We start from the raw sequence: 15248 nt of genomic DNA, 5'->3' as shown, positions 1-15248 counted from the left end.
AAGAAGAATCTTCAGTAATAACAATTTATTGTTGTAAATTCTATATGTTCTGTTCATTACTTCCTCTTCAAATTCTTTTAAACTTCAATTGTTCACTTTGAGAGTTGAATTAAACTATTGAGTACCGAAACTGTAAATAAATAAGCCGCGAATTTGGTCTATATCTCGGCAGGCGGTGTCGATTTGTCAATAAAACCAAACGCAATTTTTTTTTTTCAGTAAAACGCAACATTAAAATCCGCGAAATATTTTTTTCTCATAAGCACGATTTCGCTCTTGAATTTTTTTCTAATTACACATTAATGGTTTCTACGAGGAAAAGGAAAATGTCTTCAATTAAAGAATGAAAAGGAATGATTTTCCCTTATCGATCGCGATAGCCTTTTTTAGTTGACCAAACGATTGAAACCACCAAAATCTATTTGCCCATCTGGCACAAACTGCCCGGCAAAAATACGTGCAAAACTAGAAGTCACTTGTCAATTTTTCTTTAAATACTGTCATTTTTTTCTCTGGACTTCCCGTTATTTTTATCTGAGTAGAGAGGAAAGTGTTTTTATTGACGCAAGAGCAAGGAGGAATATGGATGGTTTGTTTTTGAGCTCCGTTATCAAGAAGAGGCGATTCGTTGTGGTTTTATCGCCAGCGTAAAACACTGTGTTACGCACATGTCATATTGCGTGAAATGAAATTTGCTAAAGGGATCATTAATTATTGAAGCAATGAAAAAGAAGATATAAAGACAGAAAGGTAGAAATATTCTTGCCTTAAAGTTCTAGCGCCTTGAATCGAAAATAAGCGTCAAGAACTTGCTTTGTTGGACTATACAAGCGCAGAATTTTCCTTAGAAGTGGTGAGTAAACTCTAAGAGGGTTGTTCTTGAAAGCGGCAACGAATTTCACCGTTTTCGCTCAACATGAAGACGGGAACATTGACGCTTCTCATTTGCGCCTTAAGCCTTCACGGGATAATTGCTGAGGAACAAGCGACTCAACGCGTACAACAGCAAAAAACAGTCGCAAAAAGAGACGAAGTATTTTACAACAATGTTGGATCAGTGAAAAATTCCTACAGCATTTCAGGGCAGAAAAGGAGATCGGCGGAATACCAGGAGAATCAAGAAAACGAGGCCGAGAGTACCGACAGTGACTTGTTATACTACGGGCCTTTTTATCCGAGGGATTATGGCGGACGGGAATACGAACTTTACTATCCTGAAAACCCGAATTACGAAGAATGGTATGGCCCATTTGAGCCGCCTGTGGACTACTATGAAAACGGAAGAGAAAGCTGGGGCGACCAAGACTACAAACGTTCACTTGATGCCTTTGGTCCTCGTGGGGGTAGAAGTGCGTATTATGGTCCTCGAGGGGGTAGGAGCGCGTATTATGGTCCCCGAGGGGGAAGGAGTGTATACTATGGTCCTCGAGGAGGAAGGAGTGTCTACTATGGACCCCGAGGGGGAAGATCAGTGGAAAGTGAAGCTGGACCACGTGGAGGGAGATCTGTGGAGAACGACAATGTACCTCATAGAGGGAGATCTGTGGAGAACGACAATGTACCTCATAGAGGGAGATCTGTGGAGAACGACAATGGACCTCGTGGAGGGAGATCTGTGGAGAACGACAATGTACCTCATAGAGGGAGATCTGTGGAGAACGACAATGTACCTCATAGAGGGAGATCTGTGGAGAACGACAATGTACCTCATAGAGGGAGATCTGTGGAGAACGACAATGGACCACGTGGAGGGAGATCTGTGGAGAACGACAATGTACCTCATAAAGGGAGATCTGTGGAGAACGACAATGTACCTCATAGAGGGAGATCTGTGGAGAACGACAATGTACCTCATAGAGGGAGATCTGTGGAGAACGACAATGGACCTCGTGGAGGGAGATCTGTGGAGAACGACAATGTACCAAGGGAGATCTGTGGAGAACGACAATGTACCTCATAGAGGGAGATCTGTGGAGAACGACAATGGACCACGTGGAGGGAGATCTGTGGAGAACGACAATGGACCACGTGGAGGGAGATCTGTGGAGAACGACAATGGACCACGTGGAGGGAGATCTGTGGAGAACGACAATGGACCTCGTAATGTGGGGAGATCTGTAGAAGACGCATCTTCAAACGCAGGACCGCGAGGCGGCAGAGCAGTGGAAAGTGATGAACCACGCGGAGAAAGAAGCATAAAAAAGACAGGACCGAGGGGCGGAAGAGCTGTGGAGGGCTCGCAGACAAAGAGAAGCACCACAGCAGATCAGAAGGCGGACACAGCATCAACAAAAGAGAATGGCCCACGAGGTGGTAGGGACACCGCAGCCGATGCAGGCCCGAGAGGAGGCCGAGCAGTTTCCGACAAAAAAGCTAACGCAGATGAGGCGAGCGGACCTCGTGGAGGAAGAGATACCCAGTCCTCAGCTAGTGGCCCACGTGGAGGAAGAGATGTGGGAGAGAAAGGTCCCAGGGAGGAGAGAGTCAGGTCAGTTCAAAATGATGGTCCCAGGGGAGGTAGATCAGTGGTATTTGGTCCACGGGGTGGTAGAGCTGTAGATTCGGGTCCAAGGGGTGGGAGAACCATTGAATACGGTCCTCGGGGAGGAAGATATGCATTTTATGGTCCCAGGGGTGGTAGATCAATCGAATTCGGTCCTCGGGGTGGCAGAGCCATAGACTATGGTCCAAGGGGTGGTAGAGCCATTGACTTTGGCCCTAGAGGTGGTAGAGCAATTGATTACGGCCCCAGGGGTGGTAGAGCTATCGAGTATGGCCCTAGGGGTGGTAGAGAAATTTATTACGGACCTCGGGGTGGGAGAGCATTAGAATACGGCCCTAGAGGTGGTAGAGCTGTAGAGTATGGACCTAGGGGAGGGAGAGACATAGAGAATGGACCTAGGGGAGGTAGAGATATAGAGAATGGACCTAGGGGAGGTAGGGACATAGAAAATGGTCCCCGAGGCGGTAGATCCGTTCTATATGGTCCTCGTGGTGGTAGAGCAATTGGGTACGGTCCTAGAGGCGGTAGGGCTGTAGAATATGGTCCAAGGGGAGGTAGGTCACTAGAATTCGGTCCCCGGGGTGGTCGATCTTTGGGTCTTGGTCCTCGTGGAGGAAGATCTCTGTTCGAGGGTCCTCGAGGCGGTCGATCGACTTTGTACGATGTTGTTTTCGGTCCAAGAGGGGGTAGGTCTTCAGAATACGATGGTCCTCGTGGGGGAAGAGACCTTGATTACATGTATGGACCCCGGGGTGGTAGGGACCTGGGATATGTAGACATTTATGGTCCTAGAGGGGGAAGAGCCCTAGGAGAAATGGATTTTGGACCGAGGGGAGGTCGTGCTCTTGAGTATGCTGGGGAGGGATACTATGATTACGGCCCACGGGGAGGAAGATCTGTTTATTATGGACCACGCGGGGGTAGGGAAATAGAGTTCGAGACGGGTCCCCGTGGGGGACGAGAAGTGGAGTATGGACCTAGGGGAGGGCGAGACCTTTTCAGTGGGCCACGTGGCGGCAGGGACATCTCTGGACCTCGCGGGGGACGCAGTGCCCTTTACTCTGAAACTTCAAATGGTCCTCGTGGAGGACGTGACGTGGAAAATGGACCTCGAGGAGGAAGGAGCGCTATGTATGGCCCTCGCGGTGGAAGATCCATCTTATCAGAAGGCGCCATGTGGACGAGCAGTGCAGCAAGTAACACAGGACCTCGCGGAGGAAGGAGCCTTAGCAACAGCAACACTAAGATCGCTGGACCTCGAGGAGGGCGAAGCACGTCGGAAAATAGCAAAACTGAGAAACGAGAAACCACGAGCACTGCCGCGGAAGAGCAGTCAGTTGCTAAAAAACGAGAGGAAAGAGACTCTAAGGAGGCAGATATTGATATGGAAAAGATCGATAAGCAGTTAACAAAGTCGAGCTGAGCACAGACTTGCTACTGCATGATATTGTCCGGTTTATAAGGTAAACTGCATTCTCAGTTCGTTTATGTTAATGATTTATTCAGACCGAGTTTTAATGACTGTTAGACCATAATAATCACCACTTTGTTTACAAAAACTGCAATTGAGCAACCCAAGCCTAATAAACAATCTGTGAAAACTGAAAAGCACAGGAAAATTCCTATTTCCAGGTACTATGATTCTATACAGGTGCATTTCATAGAGAGAAGTGGGCATTGTTGTGATCGAGCGAAGTATCTGATTGGCTGAGAAACCACGTCTTCTTCTTAACGGGAATTTTTTCCAAGAAAAACAACTTATGCAAAGCCAAAATAAGTTAAGTTTTTTATCAGTAGAGCGGTTTTCACTTGAGTGTCGAAAGTAATTTGCGTTTGCTTTGGTTTTGCATTACTACGCTTAGTGATTGGTTTAAAAATTTCGCGCCACTTTCCCGCGCTTCGTGCCAACTCCATGTATTTGCTTCGAGTTTTGATTGGTTCACTGGATTGTCTTTGTCCTTTGTGATTGGCCAGAGTGATTACCTTGGTTTTGGTTTTACGACACTCAAGTGAAAACCGCTCTAATGTTTATTAACAAAGCAAATGCCATTTTAAATATGTTAGAAGAATTTCACCTGGTCTCTTTTCCATTTTTTTTTATTAACGCAGACAACTTGCATAAGCATCTATAAAATCACATGCAAATGCATTTATTAAACTTTTAATAGCTGCACTTTTTAAAGTGAATGAACGGAATGCTTTTTACCAATCAGTGTACGAGCAGATAGATATCTTGGACACTTAATAACATCAATGCAAACACGAGTGAAAATATTTTGGTAGCGAAAACATCTGCGTGAAAAAGTTGCAGGACTCCTCGCAAAGCCTTACACGACAACATGGTCTAACTTTTATTTTATTATCATTTTCTTTCCTTTTTAAGGGTGGCGTCCATACAAATGGCGGAAAACTTGAAACAAACGGGATCTACTAACACTAATTTGAAGTCAAGCTGGAGCCACATTGAATAATTAAGCAAATAATCAGACAGAACAGAAAATTGCTTTTCATTTTCAGAATTATATATCGTCGCTGTGTAAAATGCTTTAGTTAAGTTGCTTTTCCTGAAATTTATAAAGACGAGAGTGAAATATTTTGAAATGGTCAGTGAAGGATGTAATGAGGGTAAAGAAAATTAATAAAATTATAGTAGCCAAACACACTATTTGTTACAAGACTTGTTACCTTATTTTATTCTATCAAAACGAATGAACGAACGGACAAACGAATGAAAGAATGAACGATTGAATGAGCGAAAGAACGAACGAACGAACGAATGAACAAAAGAACGAAAGAACGAAAGAACGAAAGAACGAAAGAACGAAAGAACGAAAGAACGAAAGAACGAAAGAACAAGAAGAAGGAAAGAAAGAAAGAAAGAAAGAAAGAAAGAAAGAGAGAAAGAAAGAAAGAAAGAAAGAAAGAAAGAAAGAAAGAAAGAAAGAAAAGAAGGAAGAAAGAAAGAAAAAAAGAAAGAAAGAAAGAAAGAAAGAACTCAGAACGGACGAAAGAACGAACGAACGAACGAACGAACGAACGAAAATAAACGAACGAACAAGCGAAAGAATGGACGACTACATGAATGGACGAACGAAAGAATGAGGGCCTGATTACATGACGAATTTCCACTGGTGGCTAAAAATTCCGCCCGGTTGCCGGGCTTAATTTTCAGCTCGGCCGTCGGAAGAAATCTTATTGAAAAGACGTTTGCGATTACATCAAGAAAGTTTCATTCCGGGCTGAATTTCAGGCTGGGCAAACAAATGCGTGAACTTTTAATTTTATGTATTAGTCATATACTGAGCTAAAACACATTCCGGCTTTAGTATCCTCCAGGGCTTCTACCATAACCTTTTAGCAGGATGGGCTCCTGCTTTTAGCTATTGACATAAAAAAAATTAAATTAGAAAAAGCACAAAGTAAATACGTGCGCTGTGGTAAATGTGTTCCTCGTGGGACAAAGTTGGGGCTGCGCCAACAAAAAAAAGCACTAAGATCACGCGCCATCTTACGCCCTCTACCCCGAGGGCGCCGTACGCAGCCGAACGCGAGGTGAGAAATACGCGCAAACTTGGGCGTTTTTCGTGAGCGCCGGCATCTGATGCACAAGGGCGGGCCGCGACCTGCCGCGCACTCGCGTCCTCTGTCGGAGGGGGGTCACGGGCGTTTATAGTTCAAAGCTCTCGATATGTGAAGTCACAATACCGGATATTTGGGCGCGGCATTCTCACGATTTTCGATCGGGGCAGTTGTAGCGGTATGCGTAAAAGATAAAAGGCGAGTGTGGACACTTCTTCTCGGCGCGCTTCTTTCGCTTACTCCGATTATCTACACACCCGGGTGGGGAAACGTGAGAGAAGACGGTCGCCCGACCTTTCAATTTTGTTGTTTTTTTGTGCATAAAAAACGGAGGTCGATCTGTCTTCTTCGGCTCCTTGTGGGACGAGACTGTGTTAGTTCGCAGAATTACTTTTTTAATGTCGTGAAACGCATCTCTGAGTGCGGGCGATCTTTTCCGGTTCTGTCTTTTCTTCTCCAACATCGCCCGGAATAGTAATTCCAGTCCTTCTTTCGGTCATCGGGCGCCTCGGTCTTCTACACGTGAAGGTGGTCGGAATCGGAACAGCATTCGTGATGCGCTAGTAGATTTACTAAAACTCGATGCACGGAACATGTTTTCTATTTCTTAATTAACACTTTAATATCCCCAAACGAGTAGTTGTACAGCGGCTCGACCATTTTTAAAGTGTTCAAGTTTTCAGAATAACTACATAAAAGTAATACAAGAAACGTTCGTTACCATATTTTAAAACTGTTTACAGGCTAGATTGCTGTTTACCGACTACACGTTTACGCCATTGAAGTTGAGCTTCAGAAGTTGACAAACGTACTCCCCCACCCGTCCCCACTCCCTTCCCCTCCCTGCTGACTCAGATATTTAGTTCCCAAGTCCCCGCACGTGACACTTCCGGTTTTCTTTCAAAATGGCGGATCCCCATGTTTAGACGAAGTCGCTTTTGCCCAACAAATATTTCCTCCCGTTCGTCGGCTGGCAAACAAGGCAATGGCTATAAACTTACTCTATGATAACTGTCGCCCCTCTTGGTCCAAAGCTGTTTGCGGGTTTGCTAATGTCTGCGGTTACATCAGCTGTACGATATGGTTCGTTGTTTTGGTTCCTCAAATATGGAAGAACTGGAAACGGCATTCAGTCGAAGGTCTAAGCATTCTGTGGGCCACAGCTAACTTTACAGCCTCGCTGGTGAACTGCTTCTTCGCATTCTCAATCGCGTTGCCCGTCTATATTAGAATATCTGCTGTATACATGCCGATTCTAGAGTTCATCATACTCGTGCAGTTTTGGTTTTACTCGAAGCATTCCGTTCAAATGAAGGTTTCATACGGTACTGGATGTTTTCTGATATGGGTTGCTGTGATTAGTCTGGAACTTTCGGTTGAAAACGCCGAAGAAAAGGTTCAGTGGCTGGCAATTGTTCTGTGGTCTATTGAGTCATTTCCTCAGGTAGGCGGTGTTGAATTAACTAATGAGGTGATTGATTGCGAAACAATAATATGGAGATGTTTCATTCCAGCGAGCGGGGGGGGGGGATGTTCAGATAAAAAAAATTCATTGTCTCTGAAAACTCATCAGGGGACGTTTACATAATATTGATACTGGGCCAGTGGCGCAACTTTTATTCCAGTGTGATAGAAAAAAGTCATACTGTGTTTAAATATTAAGCCATTTAATTTATTGGGGTGAGAAGAATATGAAACGTACAGTCACCAGCTGAGTCATACCACGTTTACATGACACCTGAATGAATTTTCGTACCAGAGCTATCATGTGAGATATGAAGCTAAGTGCATGACCACTATAAACATACTTATTTATTTATTTATTTATTTATTTATTTTTTTTTTTTAATAAATATCTCAATCCGGTACAGTAACCAGGGTGAACTTGCACCGGTATGACTCTGGTATGATAATAGTTGCGGTTCCACTAGACCTCTGCCCGAGGTAACCCCGTGGGTAATTGCCTTGGGTTGAGATCGGTTTGGGTTTCCGGTCAGGTTAAGTCCTCCGGTTACATTTCAAATAATTACCCGAGGTCAACTTTCGACCTTGCAGTGTTTGAATCTGACTGAAAGAATGCAAAGCCGCTTGTGACGCGTAGTGTTAAGCGGGATTTGTTGATTTCCATGTAAATATTAATAATATGGATATTGAGAGTATGGTGCCGATGAATCTTAATTTGCTCCCGATTTCTTTGGAATAAAAAACCATTGTACAAAGGCGCATCTTGTTGAGAATCCTCTGGTCTAAAGTTGCTGTGGAAAATAGTAAAAAAACAAAAACAATAAGAAAACTATGCCGTGCTACGATAAATCAGATCAATGGGGTATTCTGAGCAAAGACGAGTAAAATATACTCACAGTGAACCTTGAAAGATGGCCATGTTTGATGCCGCATGTCTTGTATTTAGTACGTGCCAGGATATTTAATTGCCGCGATTTTTTTGCGCAACGCCACAAAAATGTGCCCAGCATGTGCTGCGGTTTCCGGATTTACTTTTTTCTTTCACCCGATTGGCTGAACTACTCTTGTGGTTAGATAAACCACTGATAAACCCTACTACTTGTTTCGGGAAACTTTATGGGTAATCCTTTTGTTCTTTTTTATGTATCCATAGTGATTTCCCATGGGCAGAATCACTGCGGGAATAGAGGTCACACACAAATACAGACTTCCCGTGGGTAAAGTCTCAGTTTCCCGTGGGTAAAAGCTCTAGTGGAATACTTTATTCAAACACAAATTGTATCTGAAAAGGAGGACCATGAGGTCATCCCTATTTAGGTCCCCTTATTAAAATTACAATGTATGATATTTTGTGGTGGTATCAGGTAAACAAACTCAGAGCTTTAAGAGAGAACTGGATGAACTCACATGGATATAAAAGTCGCCCTGGTATCATGTAATCGACACCTTTGATATGCAAATCCAATACACTTGACTTTTGATCTTTTCATTCCCCAGGGTTCAAAATAGCAGCCGGCTGCCAGCTGTAGCTGGCACTTTGACCACACTTGCCGGCTTCATTTCAACGTAAAAGTAGGAAATATGCTTTAATCAGCCAACTGAAATCAAATTCGCTTTAATGTTAAAGTAAACTTACATATCAGACAATAAAGCAGCCAAAAGGGCTTGAAATTGCGACTCACTGGTCGCCGATATGCCCAAAGTTTCATCCTTGGCGACTAAAAATTCTGGTTTATGTTTACGTTTCAGTGTTAAGATTAATAACGCAATTTTCTCAGGTACTGTGTGCTCTCAGAAAATTATGTTGGGAGGTCTTATTTGCTTCTAACACATGCTAAATAAGAAAATAAGTCATACTGCCTCATTCCGTTCTCTTGCTTTGACGTAAAATTCTCTATCACCTTGGAAAACTTACTAATGGCTGACTGTCTTTGCAATTGCCTTACAATGCATTGCAAACCTTTGAGCATCGGGGTACGTCATGTATGCTTATGGATTGTGTCCCTTGAAATGCATGGCTGTCAAAAACTTGTTTGACAGCCGGGAAAAATTCAGCCTTGACAAAAAAAGCCAACAAAATCAGGCTAAAAGCTATGATGTTATTTTGAACCCTGATTCCGTACGCCACCTTGGGCAGCCACTCCTCTCTTCTCCCACCTTCCATACCCTACCCCCAGCCCCCCTCCCCACACAACCATACTTTTTGCTTCTGGTCCCTTGCAGAGGGTAGCCATGGGGTTATGCGTGATGCCTGAAAAGGCCAAAAATTAAAACGTGATGGGTGAAAATAAGGCAAAAATTAGACCGTGACGTGTGAAAATAGCTAGAAAAGGCACGTGATTCGTGAATTCTGCTGTTTCAAGTATACGTGACACGTGAATGTGGTTAAAATTTGTGTGTGAAATGGGATGACAACACCTCCTTTGCTACCCTCCTTGCACCCCTCCACATCATAAGCTGTATTACTATGTACATGTATGATCAGATTTCCTGTTCTCCCAACCTTTTCATTATGTGTACATTAATCTAAGCTTGTGCTCTTGACCATTGTGAAGGGCAAAACCGTTCGATTGAGGAGGGTAACCATGTATCAACTCCCCACACACACGTTCTTAATCTCAAACAAAATTTAAACTTTCAAACTTATTTATGTTGACATCAGTCTAGAAAACACAAAACTGATCTGCATGTATAGAACATTACTTTTGAGAGAATTAAGGTGTTGTTTGTTTTTAACACATGTTTGTTTTCCAACTTCTCCTCTTACTCAGCCAATATGACAATAGCCGAAAGAAAAACCAAACAAAAACAAAGAGTATTATGAACAAATGCTAACTATCCAGTCTACTAACCCTGCTTTGAACAGCACTATTTTACCCTTGGGTTATCAAATCTGCAGTAAGAAATTTAACCTCAGGTTATCCTTAAACAAAGATTAATTCAACTCCCCTTTGAACAACTGGGCCCAAGTGAATAACCCTTGCTTATCCCCAGGGAAGTGGTGTAGGGGGTTACTAATGGAAGTTTATATGGGGAGGCCCAATTCTGAGGTCCAAACCATAACCCATTTTACAAATGGAACAATTAAAGGCCAATGCTTGTCATGTCCGGTTATGGCTGGTACAGGCTAATATTCCTTTCATAAGGTGTACCCCCTCGGATACTTAACCAGATCTATGTTAAGACATGTCAGGGGATTTAAAAACGGGGGGGGGCGGCCGGCCGCGGGCCGCCGGCCGCGGCCGGGGGCCGGGGCCCCGGGCCTCTTTAACAAAACCCTGGGACACATGCCTAAGTTTGACTCTAGTCATGATGTTTAATTTTGTTAATTTCAGGTTATTTTAAACATGCGGCTGCGAACAACAGGGGGTCAAGCCACGCCTTCTGTTGTGATGGGGCTGATGGGTAAAACAACTGATTTCTTGTCAAACTATCTTTTGCTGTTGCCATCACAATATGTTGTCATGACTTATTTCTCAAGTACACTGGCTTATATCAATGGAATACAGGTAATAAACAGATAAAAATATAAGATCCTGGGGGGGGGGGGGGGGGACTCCCATATGAAATGGACAGGGATGCTTGTCATCTCACTTAGGGGTGTAAATTAGGGAGTTAGATCTCACTTAGGGTGTTCAGGACATCACAGAATGCCAATATTTTTAGTTAGTAGAAACTCAGCTGTGTTCTATTGGAAATCCGCGAATCTGATTGGTTCTCCCACTGATTTCTATTCGCCGATAGAAAACAGTCGCGCGCTCGCGTAGTTCTTTAAGCGGTAAATTTTCTTGATTTTTGTCTTCAAAGTGCACAATATTGTAGGTTTTGGACTGCCCTCGTTTTCTATGAGCGATAGTCAACTCGGCTGCGCCTCGTTGACTATTTGCTCATAGAAAACTCGGGCTCGTAGTCTAATTGTTAATTATAACCCACCGATAAATTTTCCTGTGCTCTCATTGGACAAAATGCATCACATCGTACAAAATCGGATGGCGGGTATCAGACAATATACCCCGTCCGATTTGATATTCGTCGCCTGACTTTACAGAGAAGTAAAAAACATATGAACAAAGTCACCTTTTCAGGTCTAACTTTCTAATTAAAATTTTGAAACCACAACCGGAAGAAAGGAAAACTTTTAATCCAACTAAGCAGAGTCGCACTTGTGAGAGGCAAATATCATAGAAGTTAGAAAAAAATAACGCATGTCTACCTGATGATTTCCGAAGACATATCGCAATCAGATAACCGTTGACAGTTACCACTGTGATTGTTATTGTTTAGCTCGAGTTTTTGAAAATCTGCCTGCTCCACCCAAGCGCTACGGCGTCTTTGATGTTTTTGCCAATTTGCAAAGTTTTGGCCAATTGGAAAACCTAGGGTCGCACTACTCAAAGTGCTCTGATGACAGATTTTCACCGCAAAGTAAACAAATTCTGGCAGAACTTTTCCAAGTGCGACCCATACCTAAGTCAAAATGTTGAAAAAATAACGTAAACCAATGAACTTGCATTAATTTTTAACCGCAGTTATGCTGTGATTATCACTGTAAGTTTTTTCCTATTTTCCAGTGATGAGGCGTGTTGTAGAAAATAATCTGAGGGTTATAAAATAAATAAACCCTTTCTGGCTTGCTGGTATATTGGAGCACAATGCCCTTGGCTGAAAAATTGTCCTTAAAATTTCACAGTTACCCTTGAAGCTTTGCTTCTTGGCCTACTGTTCATTTTTCGGACAATCTCTCAGCCAGGGGCATTATCCCCCAATATATCAGCCGCCTGAAGGGGTTTATTGACTAAATGTGTCTTGTGTTGCATGTAAAGAAATAAAGAAAAATTGCCATACTGTGTTTGTGGTCTAGAACGACCAAGTGTGAAAAATGGTATTTTTTAGGGGTCAAAAAGTGCTTGAGCCACGTCCATATTGGTCTCCTTTAGGGTGTTATTCAAATTTTCTGAGGAGCATCCCTGTCTCTTAAACTTTACCACTTTGGGGGAGACATGGGTATCCAATGGCAAAAATACATGTGAACGTTTCAAAATAAAAAAAATCTGCCTATAATTTCTGAGTTAATACAATTTATTGTAGTTTATACTTTGACCTTCCTAAATACCTGCTGTATCTAATTCGTCAGCTTGATTGAGTTCCACAAATCTCACACGACTCAAAATGGGTAGCTTCTGTGATCTAGAAAATGGAGCGGATTAGGTATATATTGAAAGCCAAAAAAAAAATACTGATTGAGAGTTGCCCGTTGTTATAACTTTCTAATGGTTTTGCTTTATCTGACCAATAAAACTCTACGAAGTGTTTATTTGTGAGTGACATCGTTGGCATGGCAACATGCCACCTCTTAAACCCTTGCTGACCTGCGGAATTCTTAGATTATGATTGGTCATAACCTAAGATTAGATTATGATTGGTCAAACGGAACCCATCAGAACTTTGTTGAAAAGACCGATGCCAAAAGTTAACTTGACAACAAGACGGCGATGCATGACGCAACGATTCGAGGACGAGCGTTGCGTGACGACCCAAAGAGACAATTGTAACTAAAGGTTTTGTTATGTGTGTGTTTTTATACATAGGTAATCTGGTATCCTAAGCAACAACCAAAAAAGACCACGATCATGCGCACAACATACGGCAGTCACGGCAGTCCGAACGAGGACGCATTGGAAGCTGAGGATTGCGAGCATCTCCCACTGACGGGCGACCCCGAGAGCTCAGTGGAGGAAGTAGACAGAGGCTCTGTGGAAGAAATGGCTTCCGTGTGTACATTAGTCAGACCGAATTTCGAATTTCGTGCCAGATTGCGCGACATCCCACTCTATCAGCTGCTTTTTATTGCTTATCTGCTTGTAGTCCTTGTGGTTTTTAGTGTGTGTATCTGCGTGAACACGCAGTCCGCGTGGGGAATGTTCGCGCCAATTACGGTCGCGGCTGTCCTGTTTGGCGCGGTTTTGTATCGGAATTACCGCGAGGGCCGGATGCACTTCGCTGATCCTGTATTGGCCTGGTTGGACAGCTGCTGCGGAGATCAACCGGTGCAGTCCACGTGGCTAACACGTGACACACGCGACGAGTGAAGGAGACAGATTCTGTGTGGATCAAATGAGGGGCAAAACTTTTGATGACGATATGAAATGATCGAAAATGAACATCCAAGCCCAAAACTCGGGCTTTTGCGTTAATAACTTTGTGTAACAAAGGGTGATCGAGAACAAGGTGAACCACTTCGCGAAATAGTTAATTTCTTTAATACGACATGCAAATGCTGACAGTCGCGATTTTTGCCACAAAGTGTTATAGAGATAGAACTAATGTGTCAAAACCACGTAGCTTGGGAAAATCCAAGACTAATTGGGGAAACCTTACAATTAGATACGAAAAAGACAGTTAAAAAGTATTAAAAATTCTGTAAAATAGCAAATAATAATATAAAATCTAATACTGAACATACTGTACTTATCTAGTATCTTAATTTTTTTTTAAACAAAAATTTTTATACAAAAATTCCAGATAGTTTCGTGATTGCTTAGATTGCTTAAAAAGCATTTCAAGGGTTTTTTTTACTGTACAACACTCTCTTGTACCTCTGAAATTAAGAATACAAGGTGCTCTTATCTTAGTAATGAATACAGACAATGTTCTGAATGTCGTAGAGAGAAATTTGATTCAATACCCATGGACTGCAGCAATTGACCAGCGGCTGGTGGCTGAAGGCACAAGGGCTCCTGAGGTTGCTATGCCCGTTGCTAAGTAACAATGTGCCCTTTGCTTTACAAGGACCAAGTTCATCGACGTCGGAATTATAATTGTAAAAAACGCTTTTTAGCTACGCCAAGAAATGGCTTGTGTGCGAAACGCCGCCAGTCAGCCTTGAATGAAAACTTCAACTTGATACGTCTCGCACGTCAAAAAACATGATACGCGGCTTTGAAACGATAGGAGAGAGCCTGGCTGGTGCGCTTCAGCCACCTCCGAGTGGTCAAGAACATCGAAGAACAAGATATTGAAGAAAACCCGAACACAGATGATCCACCACCTCTCGCAGAGATAACAGTTTCGATGGAGATGGTCCGAGACAAAGTCAGCACGCTTAAAGTCCACAGGCCCCGATAACGTTTCTTCAAAGCTTCTCAAACTCATTAATTATTCATTAAGTTAAGACAAAGAAAATCATTACCGTGAAGGAGGTTTGGATACCAGGTCTTTCTTAGCATAGATTTTTACGATTTCATTTTTCCGTTTACTCCGTAGTTTTTGTTTCGATTAAGAAGATATATCAAACACTCGAGACAGTGTTTCATCGGCTATCCAAACACCTCGAATTTCGTCAAAAATACTCCGCTGCGCGTCGTATTTTTAACTCTCTTCTCGGTGTTTGGATATCCCGATGAAACACTCTCTCGTGTTTGATATATTACTTCTAAAACTTGCGAGAAACGCTATAGTTCCGTCTCTGGTCAGTCTTTATCGGAAAAGCATTGAAGGAAAAGCATTGAGTGAAAAACAGCTTTTTGTACTTAAAAAACAGCAAGACTTGCGCCAATTTTCAAAAAGACGACGAAACTGATTCTGGAAACTACCGCCCGGTGTCTCTTCTTAGTATACCAAGCAAAATCATAGAATCTGAGGCTAATGACACCCTTGTGGGGCATACCTTCAGAGACAACAATCTGTATCAGAGAGGCAGTGG

The 15248-nt window shown here is 42.9% G+C and overlaps 2 protein-coding genes across 2 annotated transcripts; both read left to right on the top strand.

The window, feature by feature from the left end:
* Positions 1 to 1052: 1052 nt before the first annotated feature.
* On the top strand, positions 1053 to 5165 carry LOC144645289 (uncharacterized). The gene is made up of 2 exons (XM_078504807.1): positions 1053 to 3966; positions 4887 to 5165. Exon 1 carries the CDS (start codon positions 1185 to 1187, stop codon positions 3924 to 3926), a length of 2742 nt encoding a protein of 913 aa, XP_078360933.1. The 5' UTR covers positions 1053 to 1184; the 3' UTR covers positions 3927 to 3966; positions 4887 to 5165.
* Positions 5166 to 6938: 1773 nt separating this feature from the next.
* LOC144647001 (uncharacterized) lies at positions 6939 to 14466 on the top strand. Its single transcript, XM_078506742.1, has 3 exons — positions 6939 to 7526; positions 10882 to 11055; positions 13135 to 14466. The coding sequence occupies exons 1-3, from the start codon at positions 7068 to 7070 to the stop codon at positions 13633 to 13635; spliced, it is 1134 nt and encodes a 377-aa protein (XP_078362868.1). The 5' UTR covers positions 6939 to 7067; the 3' UTR covers positions 13636 to 14466.
* Positions 14467 to 15248: the final 782 nt, after the last annotated feature.

This window comes from Oculina patagonica, chromosome 3 (assembly GCF_052425735.1).
Source record: "Oculina patagonica isolate OP01 chromosome 3, crgOcupat, whole genome shotgun sequence".
In the NCBI taxonomy this organism is placed as follows: domain Eukaryota; kingdom Metazoa; phylum Cnidaria; class Anthozoa; order Scleractinia; family Oculinidae; genus Oculina; species Oculina patagonica.
Note: the sequence above shows the minus strand (reverse complement) of the source record. Positions and strands in the feature narration are given on the sequence as shown.